Source organism: Corythoichthys intestinalis, chromosome 15 (assembly GCF_030265065.1).
Source record: "Corythoichthys intestinalis isolate RoL2023-P3 chromosome 15, ASM3026506v1, whole genome shotgun sequence".
NCBI lineage: Eukaryota > Metazoa > Chordata > Actinopteri > Syngnathiformes > Syngnathidae > Corythoichthys > Corythoichthys intestinalis.
In genome coordinates, this window is record NC_080409.1 from 24617974 (window position 1) to 24631363 (window position 13390).

Here is a 13390-nt window from a genome sequence, read left to right on the forward strand (position 1 = left end):
TTGGAACATTGTCATTGACATTCGAGAGGGTGGACATAAACTTTGGTCTGTTAGAATAATGATTGTAATTCATATAATTATACAAATTCACTTACCAGAATACTAATGTTTGCAGTGGTGGCACAAAAATTCTTCACCAAAAAAAAAACAAAAAGGTTGACTTAAGGTCCCATGGAAATGTTGCTGCCGGTTGTTTTACAGCATGATTTATAGGTTTTTGTTTTTTACTTTTAGCCAGCTTTATTTAAAGAAGAAACGTAGAGAATCGCATATAGCCAATAGGTCATTGGTATTTGGAAGTCAATGTGTCTGTTCTTAAATGTTCTCTTTAAAATCATCTCACTATAAACTTTCCGTTATTCATTGCATTTCTATTGATACAGGGTCGAAGACGAACTGGCTCAGTGGACAGCACCGCTGCTTTGACGCCAGTCAGCTTCGAATTGAACTACATGTATGGTGTTAAAGCATGGAAATGCTGGGTGCAGCAACACAACATGCATTCTAAAAGATGTAAGCAAGAATGCTGGTCTTTTTCTGTTCCCTTGTTAAGGTTTTTGGGTGTTTTTGGTCATAGCTCAGTCTTTTCCTTTTTTAGCCAATCCAGTGGTTGTTAAAGAGGAAATTCTTCAGTGTGATTCTGCTGAGCTGAGCTATGCTCTGTCTTGCTTTGTAAAAGAAGTGCGTAGGCCAAACGGTGAGGCCTACAGCCCTGACAGCATTTTCTACCTCTGCCTGGGGATACAACAGGTACACGGATTAATTCAAAGCTCCTCTTGCTCATGATGTTTCACTTTATCCTGACCTTTTGTCTACGGTTTGCATTTTTCTTTCTTTGTGCAAGCAGTATCTGTTTATGAAGGGCCGCATAGAAAACATTTTCACAGATGAGCTGTACAGTCAGTTTGCATTGGAGATCTCTGGGATGCTACGACTTTGGAAACCTAAACAGCTGCCCAATGGTATGTTCACTTATGGAAAGCTGTTCCGACTATAATCAAATGTCGTGAACTCATAATGGTACCGAACATAGAGGCTATTGAAGCCCAAAAGGGTCAAAATTAAATAAATAAAAACATTTTGAAGTAAATACCCTTTGTTAAATGACAAATTGTGTAATGTGGCCTATAGATGTTAAAACAATATTATTATGAAAGATTCTACAAGATAAAAAGCATTTTTCAGTTTTTTTATTTCAATAATGCCTTTTTTCACAATAGCCTTTTTATTTCATAATGTCGTTTTTCAGCACAATGAAATTTTACTAGATAAAAAGCGTTTATCACAGTCATTTTGCTCATAATGTATTTTTCCGAAATTTTCTACAATGGCCTTTTTATTGTTGTTATCTAGCACAATGGAGCGAGTACAAGCACTGTATATAGTTTTAACCTAAAATTGAACTCATTTAAGATTTTTCCATATCATGTCGGGGTACAAATGACCAATTTCACAACAATACAATATTAACATTGTTTTTTTGGGGGGATGATTAAATTTTTTTTTACAGAGATATGTACTGATTTAACACAATTACAATCTCCCCTTGCAGGAAGCCTTATGTCCTCTCGAGTTGAGGAGTCCTTCTTATGGGAGTGCAAGCAGCTGGGCGCCTACTCCCCCATCGTATTGCTGAACACACTTCTTTTCTTCTACACCAAGAACTTCCACTTCACCACTGTGGCGCAGCACCAAAGCCTCTCTTTTGCCAACTTTAGTTTGCACACCAAACCCTGCAGTCGAGCGGGAAAAGTCCTCTACCTCAGATACCAGCAAAGCATTGCGGCTACTCCAGGACGTGTAGAGACTGGTACCTTTTAACGAAATTTAGATTAATTGCTATTGTTGAAAAACATTCCACTTAGTCACTGTTTATTGTTTCAGAGCGAATGAAAAAAAATGAAGATGGTGACATGGAGATAGAAGAAAATGTTACCAATCCCCTGCACTGTCCAGTCAGACTATATGAGTTCTATCTCTCGAGATGGTAAGGCCCAAACACACAAACCTTGCCAATCATCATGCAAACATTCCAGAGCGCTAAATACAATATTCATGGAGTGCCCGGTTTACGAACGAGTTCCGTTCCGAGGCTGGCGATGTAACTCAGATTTCCTCGTAAGTCTGGATTAACCTTTTACGGTAAATACCGTAAAACACCCTCTAAATCACAAAAAAAAAACTATCCAAAAACATGTATTATTACATCATTGTACTGTCCTTGCCAGAATGTTGGCGTTAAGTCCTAGCTAGACAGTGAGCTAAGCTCCAAAATGACGATGTCATACGTCCGTGTGGTTTGCTGACTTTATTCAGCTGCTCATGACATCAACACTTGCAGAGTTGAACTAAAATAAAATGAAATTAAATCAGTCTCATTTTCAGTAACAGCAAAGTCAAATTTGTAGTTGCTATTGCAGCAGTAACAAACGATTAGCATCATCAGTTAGCATCCGCGCATCATCAAAAACAATCACATAAACACGCCCCAAATATTCGACCACAATTGAGAATGCACAATAAGCAGTCCAAAACGTGTTCTATACAGCCGTCGCCTCTGGATGCTTCACAAGCAAAAAATGTGCACGCAGGCTGTCACCTCTTTCACTTGGCTGCTCTCTGTATGCGGGGTGGGCGGGCGCGTCTGTAAATACGTTCGCTTCCTGCGCCAAAATAAAAGCATGCATTACAAAGCAAAAGTCAACATTAAAAAAAAACAAATACAACGAGATGCAGGCGTCATAAAGTTGAAATTGCGTTAGTCGGGTCTGTTGTAACCCAAGGACTACCTGTATTCCTTCATTAAATGAATGAACGAACGTTGGTGTTAAATAGCTTTACAATAGATCATTAACCCACACAGAAAACCATACAAAATGTGCTGTAATTTCCGGACCAAAAGCCAACACCCCCCCACACACACACACACACACATTTTGAACTCTGCGATTTCAGAGTCCAGTCCAGCTTAAGTTTTTAAAAGTTTTTACTAGGCTCATGACGAGAATGTCTTTGCCCATAATACAACAGGAAAACTAGGTTTTTAACGTGGTTTTTAAAAAAGTAAGGGATAGTGAAAACGCTCAATTTTTCAATGCTTTAATTAACTTATACAGTGGTCCCTTGTTTTTCCCGGTTAATGGGGACCAGAACCCGCCGTGATAAGTGAAAAAACGCTTTTTGTTTTGTAAGTTTTTTTTTTTGGGTGTGTTCAGTGTGTTTATTCAGATTTAGCACTGGAAAGATATATGGCAGAAAACACTCAGGTGACTTGAAGTTCCGCTCTGAGTCCCCCAATTTGGCCAAATTTCAATATTGTCCGATACGTACAGTGGGGCAAATAAGTATTTAGTCAACCACCAACTGTGCAAGTTCTCCTACTTGAAAAGATTAGAGAGGCCTGTAATTGTCAACATGGGTAAATCTCAACCATGAGAGACAGAATTTGGGGGGAAAAAACAAAAAAACTGAAAATCACATTGTTTGATTTTTAAAGAATTTATTTCCAAATTAGATTGGAAAGTAAGTATTTGGTCACCTACAAACAAGCAAGATTTCTGGCTGTCAAAGAGATCTAACAAGGTCTAACGAGGCTCCACTCTACTTACCTGTATTAATGGCCCCTGTTTTAACTCATTATTAGTATAAAAGACACCTGTCCACAATGTCAGTCAGTCACACTCCAAACTCCACTATGGCCAAGACTAAAGAGCTGTCTAAGGACACCAGAGACAAAATTGTAGACCTGCACCAGGCTGGGAAGACTGAATCTGCAATAGGTAAAACGCTTGGTGTAAAGAAATCAACTGTGGGAGCAATTATTAGAAAATGGAAGACATACAAGACCACTGATAATCTCCCTCGATCTGGGGCTCCAGGCTAGATCTCACCCCGTGGCGTCAAAATGATAACGAGAACAGTGAGCAAAAAACCCAGAACCTCACGGGGGGGACCTAGTGAATGGCCTACAGAGAGCTGAGACCACAGTAACAAAGGCTACTATCAATAACACAATGCGCCGCCAGGGACTCAAATTCTGCACTGCCACACGTGTCCCCCTGCTAAAGCCAGTACATGTCCAGGCCCGTCTGCGGTTCGCTAGAGAGCATTTGGATGATCCAGAAGAGGGCTGGGAGAATGTGTTATGATCAGATGAAACCAAAATAGAACTTTTTGGTAGAAACACAGGTTCTCGTGTTTGGAGGAGAAAGAATACTGAATTGCATCCGAAGAACACCATACCCACTGTGAAGCACGGGGGTGGAAACATCATGCTTTGGGGCTGTTTTTCTGCAAAGGGACCAGGACGACTGATCTGTGTAAAGGGAAGAATGAATGGGGCCCTGTATCGAGAGATTTTGAATGAAAATCTCCTTCCATCAGCAAGGGCATTGAAGATGAGACGTGGCTGGGTCTTTCAGCCTGACAATGATCCCAAACACACAGCCAGGGCAACAAAGGAGTGGCTTCTTAAGAAGCATTTTAAGGTCCTGGAGTGGCCTAGCCAGTCTCCAGATCTCAACCCCATAGAAAATTTGTGGAGGGAGTTGAAAGTCCGTATTGCCCAACGACAGCCCCAAAACTGCTCTAGAGGAGATCTGCATGGAGGAATGGGCCAAAATACCGGCAACAGTGTGTGAAAAGCTTGTGAAGAGTTACAGAAAACGTTTGGCCTCCGTTATTGCCAACAAAGGGTACATAACAAAGTATTGAGATGAACTTTTGGTAGTGACCAAATACTTATTTTCCACCATGATTTGCAAATAAATTCTTTAAAAATCAAACAATGTGATTTTCTGGGTTTTTTTTCTCCACATTATGTGTCTCATAGTTGAGGTTTACCCATGTTGACAATTACAGGCCTCTCTAATATTTTCAAGTGGGAGAACTTGCACAATTAGTGGTTGACTACTTATTTGCCCCACTGTATGTGTGATACATTATTGGAAAGCTTAAAATCTCAATTTTGGGGGGGAAGAAAAATTTTGAACTGGAGGGTATTTTTGGAAAAAAAAAAATCTTTTTAAACAGCAAAACCCTATCTGGAGGTGAGAGCAAGCGAGAGCAGAATTATAAATGCCATGACTTTAACGAGATATTATCGTGGACTTAACTTGTTACGATCCAAAACCTCCATGTAGCATATATCACCAAGTGTCAAGACACAGCTGGATTTTGGGGGGATTTTATGGGTGAAACATGGTCATGTAACAAGGGTCGCGATGCAGAAATCGCAGACATCAAGGTGTGGTCAAGATGTTCTTTTTCATATATTTACCCTTTTAAACGGTTTTTTTTTTTTTTTTTTTCTTTTTTTTTTCCCCCTGTTTATTTTAGAGAGGAGTGCAAGAGCAGAAACTGCTTTTTCAGTCTTGTCTGTTATCCGCCATATATATATGACATGTTTTTCACTTTGTTTCCCCCACAAAGTATAATTAAAAAAAAAAAAAAACTTTTATGTGTATATACATCATCTTTTTTAGCACTTCAAATGTAAAAATTCTGATAAGTTTTTAATATGTTACTGTCCCACTGAATTATTTTTAAACCAGAATATGTCAGAAAAATGATTGAAAAAATTGATGAGCAACATAAATGAACCCCAGTTTCCCTTGCCCGGACGTGGGTTACCGGGGCCCCCCTCTGGAGCCAGGCCTGGAGGTGGGGCTCGAAGGCAAGCGTCTGGTGGCCGGGCCTGTCCCCATGGGGCCCGGCCGGGCTCAGCCCGAAAAGGCAACGTGGGTTCCCCTTCCCATGGGCTCACCACCTGTGGGAGGGGCCAAAGGGGTCGGGTGCGTACGGAGTTGGGCGGCAGCCAAAGGCGGGGGCCTTGGCGGTCCGACCCCCAGCTGCAGAAGCTAACTCTTGGGACATGGGATGTCACCTCTCTGGCAGGGAAGGAGCCTGAGCTGGAGTGTGAGGCAGAAAAGTTCCGACTAGATATAGTCGGACTCTCCTTCACACACAGCTTGGGTTCTGGTACCAATCCTCTCGAGAGGGGTTGGACTCTCTTCCACTCTGGAGTTGCCCATGGTGAGAGGCGCCGGGCAGGTGTGGGCATGCTTATTGCCCCCCGGCTTGGTGCCTGTACGTTGGGGTTTACCCCGGTAGACGAGAGGGTAGCCTCCCTCCGCCTTCGGGTGGGGGGACGGGTTTTGACTGTTGTTTGTGCTTATGCACCGAACAGCAGTTCAGAATACCCACCCTTTTTGGAGTCCTTGGAGGGTGTGCTAGAGAGCACCCCCTCTGGGGACTCCCTCGTTCTCCTGGGGGACTTCAACGCTCACGTGGGCAACGACAGTGAGACCTGGAGGGGCGTGATTGGGAGGAACGGCCCTCCCGATCAGAACCCGAGTGGTGTTCTGTTATTGGACTTCTGTGCTCGTCACAGTTGATCTATAACGAACACCATGTTCAAACATAGGGGTGTCCATATGTGCCCTTGGCACCAGAACACCCTAGGCCGCAGTTCGATGATCGACTTCGTAATCGTGTCATCGGACTTGCGGCCGCATGTTTTGGACACTCGGGTGAAGAGAGGGGTGGAGCTGTCAACTGATCACCACCTGGTGGTGTGTTGGCTCCGATGGCGGGGGAAGATGCTGGCCAGACCTGGCAGGCCCAAACGTATTGTGAGGGTCTGCTGGGAACGTCTGGCAGAATCCCCTGTCAGAAAGAGTTTCAACACCCACCTCCGGCAGAACTTCTCCCTTGTCCCGGGGTAGGTGGGGGACATTGAGTCCGAGTGGGCTATGTTCCGCACCTCCATTGTTGAGGCGGCCGATCAGAGCTGTGGCCGTAAGGTGGTTGGTGCCTGTCGTGGCGGCAATCCCCGAACCCGCTGGTGGACACCAGCGGTAAGGGATGCCGTCAAGCTGAAGAAGGAGGCCTATCGGGCCTTTTTGGCCGGTGGGACTCCGGAGGCAGCTGACAGGTACCGGCTGGCCAAGCGGACTGCGGCTTTGGCGGTCGCCGAGGCAAAAACCCGGACATGGGAGGAGTTCGGCGAGGCCATGGAAAACGACTTCCGGACGGCTTCGAGGAAATTCTGGTCCACCATCCGGCGCCTGAGGAGAGGAAAGCAGTGCACCATTAACACTGTGTATAGAGAAGATGGTGTGCTGCTGACCTCGACTCGGGACGTCGTGAGCCGGTGGGGAGAATACTTCGAGGCCCTCCTCAATTCCACCGACACGCCTTCCTTTGAGGAAGCAGAGTCTGGGGACTCCGAGGTGGGCTCTTCGATCTCTGGGGTTGAAGTCACTGAGGTGGTTGGAAAGCTCCTCGGTGGCAAGGCTCCGGGGGTAGATGAGATCCGCCCGGAGTTCCTAAAGGCTCTGGATGTTGTAGGGGTGTCGTGGCTGACACGTCTCTACAACATCGCGTGGACATCGGGGACAGTGCCTCTGGATTGGCAGACCGGGGTGGTGGTCCCCCTTTTTAAGAAGGGGGACCGGAGGGTGTGTTCCAATTATAGAGGGATCACACTCCTCAGCCTCCCTGGTAAAGTCTATTCAGGGGTGCTGGAGAGAAGAGTCCGCCGAGAAGTCGAATCTCGGATTCAGGAGGAGCATTGTGCATTTTCGTCCCGGCCGTGGAACAGTGGACCAGCTCTACACCCTCGGCAGGGTCCTCGAGGGTGCATGGGAGTTCGCCCGATCAGTCTAAATGTGTTTTGTGGATCTGGAGAAGGCGTTCGACCATGTGCCTCGGGGAGTCCTGTGGGGGGTGCTCCGGGAGTACGGGGTACCGAGCCCCTTGGTAAGGGCTGTTCGGTCCCTGTACGACCGGTGTCAGAGTTTGGTCCGCATTACCGGCAGTAAGTCGAATTCGTTCTCAGTGAGGGTTGGACTCCACCAAGGCTACCCTTTGTCACCGATTTTGTTCATAATTTTTATGGACAGAATTTCTAGGCACAGCCGAAGCGTTGAGGGGGTCCGGTTTGGTGACCTCAGCATTGAATCTCTGCTTTTTGCAGATGATTTAGTGCTGTTGGCTTCATCAAGCCGTGACCTCCAACTCTCACTGGAGCGGTTCGCAGCTGAGTGTGAAGCGGTTGGGATGAAGATCAGCACCTCCAAATCCGAGACCATGGTCTTTGGTCGGAAAAGGGTGGAGTGCCCTCTCCGGGTCGGGGATTAGATCCTGCCCCAAGTGGAGGAGTTCAAGTATCTTGGGGTCTTGTTCACGAGTGACGGTAGAAGGGAGCGGGAGATCGACACGCGAATCGGTGCAGCGTCTGCAGTAATGCGGACTCTGCACCGGTCCGTAGTGGTGAAGAAGGAGCTGAGCCGAAAGGCAAAGCTCTCGATTTACCAGTGGATCTACGTTCACGAGCTTTGGGTCGTGACCGAAAGAACAAGATCCCAGATACAAGCGGCCGAAATGAGTTACCTCCGCAGGGTGTCCGGGCTCTCCCTTAGAGATAGGGTGAGAAGCTCGGTCATCTGGGAGGGACTAGGCGTCGAGCTGCTACTCCTCCGCGTAGAGAGGAGCCAGCTGAGGTGGCCTGGGCGCCTTGCCCTGGAGAGGTGTTTTGGGCATGTCCCACCGGCGGGAGGCCCCGGGGACGACCCAGGACACGCTGGAGAGACTATGTCTCTCGGCTGGCCTGGGAACTCCTTGGGATCCCGCCGGAGGAGCTGGTTGAAGTGGCTGGGGAGAGGGAAGTCTGGGCTTCCCTGTTAAAGCTGCTGCCCCCGTGACCCGACCCCGGAACAAGCGGAAGATAATGGATGGATATATCAGAAAAATGCTTGGCGTTATTGAATGCTTCATTGAGTGAGTCCACTCAAATCCACTCAAAATGCTCACTTATCCACAATGAATTGCCACAACAACTGCTTAACAAGTTAAACGATGATTGACACATGGGGGACTTTGAAATTTGCTTCTCTGGCAAGAACAAACATTGAACATCCATTAATCATTGTTAAATTTAATAAGCAACAAAGAGCAGGGAGGGAGGGAGAGTGAGCCTACCCGATAGGCTTGGGACAGCTCATGTTTTGTTTTTTTGCTCTTTTTAATTAAAAAAAAATCTGCGATGACTGTGGGCACAAAGTTTGAAGCATGAAGTAGCGAGGGATCACTGTATTTGTTTATTTAGCATACTTTTGCCAAAAAGGTCAAATCTTAATATTTTTCTCTGTCTCACTTCTCAATAGTCCCCCAACAGCATTGAAGAGGACAGACATGTTTTACCTCCAGCCTGAACGCAATGTCCACACACAAAGGTCAGAAACTTTATTCTGCAATTTTAAGCAGCTTCTTTGTGCTCTGGTGTTCTCCTGTTCCTCTGCATTATATTGAAAAGCAAGCTTTACGATGTCCTTTTTCTTTTTTTAACTTAGAAGGAATGCAACTGTATGTGATGTCATCGCGCTGACGTTTACCACAATCTGTCCCAAATATTTTAAACACTTCTTTGGCCTGCAGAACACACCGGTATACTAAATGTTCATATTGCGGCCGACATGACCCAAAATGTGATATCTGCATGCGTATTGTAGATGCCTGGTCTTTATAGGGTGAAGGTTTTTAAGTGACCGAAAATCTCTCTTGCACTATAAAAGGCTAATAGTACCATTTACACTCCTGGCCAAAAGTATTGGCACCCCTGCAAGTCTGTAAGATAATGCACGATTTCTCCCAGAAAATGATTGCAATTACAAATGATTTGGTTGTTTTATCTTCATTTATTTTGCTTGTAATGAAAAACCACAAAAGACAATGGGGAAAAAAATAAATCATTATCATTTTACACAAAACACCAAAAAAGGGCCGGACAAAAGTATTGGCACCCTTTGAAAAATCATGTGATGCTTCTCTAATTTGTGTAATTAACAGCACTTCTCACTTATCTGTGGCACATAACAGGTGGTGACAATAACTAAATCACACTTGCAGCCAGTTAAAATGGATTAAAGTTGACTCAATCTCTGTCCTGCGTCCTTGTGTGTACCACATTGAGCATGGAGAAACGATAGAAGACCAAAGAACTGTCTGAGGATTTGAGAAGAAAAATTGTGAGGAAGCCTGGGCAATTTCAAGGCTACGGGTCCATCTCCAAAGACCTGAATGTTCCTCTGTCTACCGTGCGCAGTCTCATCAATAAGTGTAAAGCCCATGGCTATGTGGCTAACATTCCTAGATTTGGACGGGGGAAAAAATTGACAAGAGATTTCAACATAAAAAATTGCGGATTGTGGATAAAGAACTTCGACTAACATCCAAACAAGTTCAAGCTGTCCTGCAGTCCGAGGGTAACGAAAAGGGACTCAATGGTAGGATACCTAGGATGACCCCACTTCTGACCCAAAGACATAAAAAGCCAGGCTGGAGTTTGCTAAAACTTACCTGGGAAAGCCAAAAACCTTTTGGAAGAATGCTTTCTGATCAGATAAGACAAAAGTAGAGCTTTTTGGGAAAAGCCATCAACATAAAGTTTATAGGAAAAAAACGAGGCCTTTCACGGTTTCAAGGATGTTTTGGGGTTGCTTTGCTGCCTCTGACACTGGATTGCTTGACCACGTGCATGGCATTATAAGGTCTGATGAATACCTAAAAATTTTGCAGCATAATGTAGGGCCCAGTGTGAGAAAGCTGGGTCTCCCTCAGAGGTCATGGGTCTTCCAGCAGGACAATGACCCAAAACACACTTCAAAAAGCACCAGAAAATAGTTTGAGAGAAAGCACTGGAGACTTCTAAAGTGGTCAGCAATGATTCCAGACCTGAATCCCATAGAACACCTGTTGAGAGATCTGAAAATGGCAGTTTGGAGAAGACACCCTATAAATCTCAAGACCTGGAGCAGTTGGCCAAAGAAGAATGGTCTAAAATCTCAACAGAGCATTGTAAGAATCTCATTGATGGATACCAGAAGCGGTTGTTCGCAGTTATTTTGTCTAAAGGTTGTGCGACCAAGTATTAGGCTGAGTGTGCCAATACTTTTGTCCGTCACATTTTTGGAGTTTTGTGTGAAATGATAATGATTTAAAAAAAAAAAAAAAATTCATTCTCTTTTGTGTTTTTTCATTGCAAGCAAAATAAATGAAGATATTACTACCAAAGCATTTGTTAATTGCAATCATTTTCTGGGAGAAATTGAGCATCATCTGACAGAATTGCAGGGCTGCCAATACTTTTGGCCAGCAGTGTTGCACCAATACAGTGCCATTTTTGCGCTTTGGGTCACTAATAAAGAAAACTGAGGTCAAAAGTTTCAATCGGCAATAGTTTTTGAGATACATTATCTGTCCCAAATGTAAAAATTTAAGCAATTTAGGCAAAATGTATTGCATAAATCCGGGTGTTTTAGAAGTGGACAAAATACATTAACGTAGACACATTTCATACACATTTTCACTGTATTTCTTCTTCTTTCCTCACAGTTCCTACTGGTATACGTCTCATGCACTACATCACACCATTTTGCAGAGCATGCTAACTCGCATCTTGGCAGTCAAAGAGGTTCAGCGGTAACAGCAGGCGGCCTCCTCTTAGTCCTGGTTTACAGCGACGATGTGAAGAAGCAGGCCGCCATGCTGTCAACGACACAACGGAGAAATGGAACTCTTGGTCGCGGTCGCCTCCTCGTTCTACAAACACTCAGTTGTCCACAGGCATCTTCGGTTTTTGGACTACTATGAGTTTTCTTTTTTTGTCATCTTTTCAGATTTGATGGCGATGCAGTGACTTCATTCGTGCAGCCCTCATAGAGCTGTGCAATGTGACATTTAGTGCATTGTTCATGCATCACATTGTTTTATACTGTTGCTGATCCTGTCACTGAATGCCCCTCCCCCCAAAATATAAATGTATACAAAATTAAATTAAAACATTTTTTTGAAGAGCAAGACACATTGGTAGCTCCCAGCTTTCAATGATGACATAAGTAAAGAGACGTGCTTTTTCATATTGTCAATCAAACGTCATTGAAGACCAAAAACATAATAGTCCTTATCACTCAACCGAATAATATTTTAGCACCATTTTTTACTCGTGGATTGTGGGATTGTCTTCTCTTAACGTTTTAAAATCATGACCCTTTGAAAGAGTGCTTTTTAGCAGGATAATGCCAGCACCAATAGATAACTTGTTCATTATTTTGTTTTGATCACCCAAGGCTTGTTGATAATAAGAAAATTCATGTACTCTCTTGTCATCAGCTGCTGAATGAGGGGGTGTGACACTAGATTAAACTCAGTGCCTCTCATTTTTGGAATGATGAATGATTCATCAAACATACTGCCCTTTTCATTTTCTTAGTCCCTTTTGTGGCCTTATTTAGTGTCGAAACAGCACATCTGTTCTTTTTTTTCTGCCTGGTTTGCCTGAAGTCCTTCCCAATACCTATTTTTTATTCTGTAAATCCATCCATCCCCTGAGTCATCTTTGCGTTTCGTGATGGTGTTCTTTCATTGGACTTATTTGTTTTTAACGTTCCTGTGGCTTTGCTCTCATTCAAAGAGAAGCATAGTCTTTTTTTAAAGGTGTATTATAAATAATGGTCTGTAAGGTTTAAAAATATTTTCAATGGTCAAACAATAAATAAGCAGCAAGATTTTGGAGTCTGCCTAAAAGTTGTATTGATGATCATTTCTACTTTTTTTAATTCTTTTTTTTTTTTTTTTTAAATTAGTTACATTAAGCTGGTTCAGTGACAGTTTAATAAAGACAAAAAAGCAACACCCCTTAGGTGTGCATGCAGTATGCTTCTAATTCGGTATTTGCCGTTGGCAGCACTAAACGTCCAATCCATTTGAAGTGGGAGGGCTAGCAGAGAATTAACTTCATTCATTTATTGGGTAAGGCGACAGACTGTTTGGAACTAAATTTGAAAAGTACATATTACACAGTGTGGTTCATTTGCTGCCAGCCCTCCCACTTCAAATTGAACGTCTACTAGTGACAAAGAGCTACATGATTAGGCATCTATCGCAGAATTGTTTCCATTAGTGGTCATTATTTTTGACCCCTGCCCCAAAAATGACCCTGAAATGCAGTTCACAAAGGCTGCGTTCCAATCACGGTGTGAGTTGCCCTCGCTTACTTGCCCTAAGCACTTGCTATGACGTCACACGGAAGCCACTTGGAGGGCGGAGGGGGAGCGAAAAACGTAAATGGAACACACCTGCCCTCGTTCACTCACAGGCAAGTAAATCATGAAACAACCACAAGGTTTTGGAGTAGCGCTATACTATATACTATACTATATACTATACTGCCAATTCCAAATCAGTGGCGCCTCCAGAAATTCTTCATAGGGGTGGCCAAATGGGGCCACTTAAAACCTTGAGGTGGCACACCAAAAATAAAAGCCATAATTTCAGGTTTTTACTATGTTGAAGTAACAAACAGGCCAGTAGAAAACTGTCAGATTGACTT

The 13390-nt window shown here is 44.0% G+C and overlaps 1 protein-coding gene across 2 annotated transcripts in view; it reads left to right on the plus strand.

Annotated features, from left to right (window-relative positions):
- Positions 1 to 13123, plus strand: part of LOC130930984 (zinc finger MYM-type protein 4-like) — a 73921-nt gene extending 60798 nt beyond the window's left edge. The window contains exons 32-38 of one of the 2 annotated variants that reach the window (XM_057859389.1): positions 384 to 513; positions 599 to 750; positions 848 to 962; positions 1553 to 1810; positions 1885 to 1987; positions 9168 to 9236; positions 11395 to 13123. In XM_057859389.1, coding sequence (XP_057715372.1) covers positions 384 to 513; positions 599 to 750; positions 848 to 962; positions 1553 to 1810; positions 1885 to 1987; positions 9168 to 9236; positions 11395 to 11485 — 918 coding nt within the window. In that variant the 3' untranslated portion in view covers positions 11486 to 13123. The remainder of the gene's footprint in view (positions 1 to 383; positions 514 to 598; positions 751 to 847; positions 963 to 1552; positions 1811 to 1884; positions 1988 to 9167; positions 9237 to 11394) is intronic. The other variant, XM_057859388.1, reaches the window with a different exon arrangement.
- Positions 13124 to 13390: the final 267 nt, after the last annotated feature.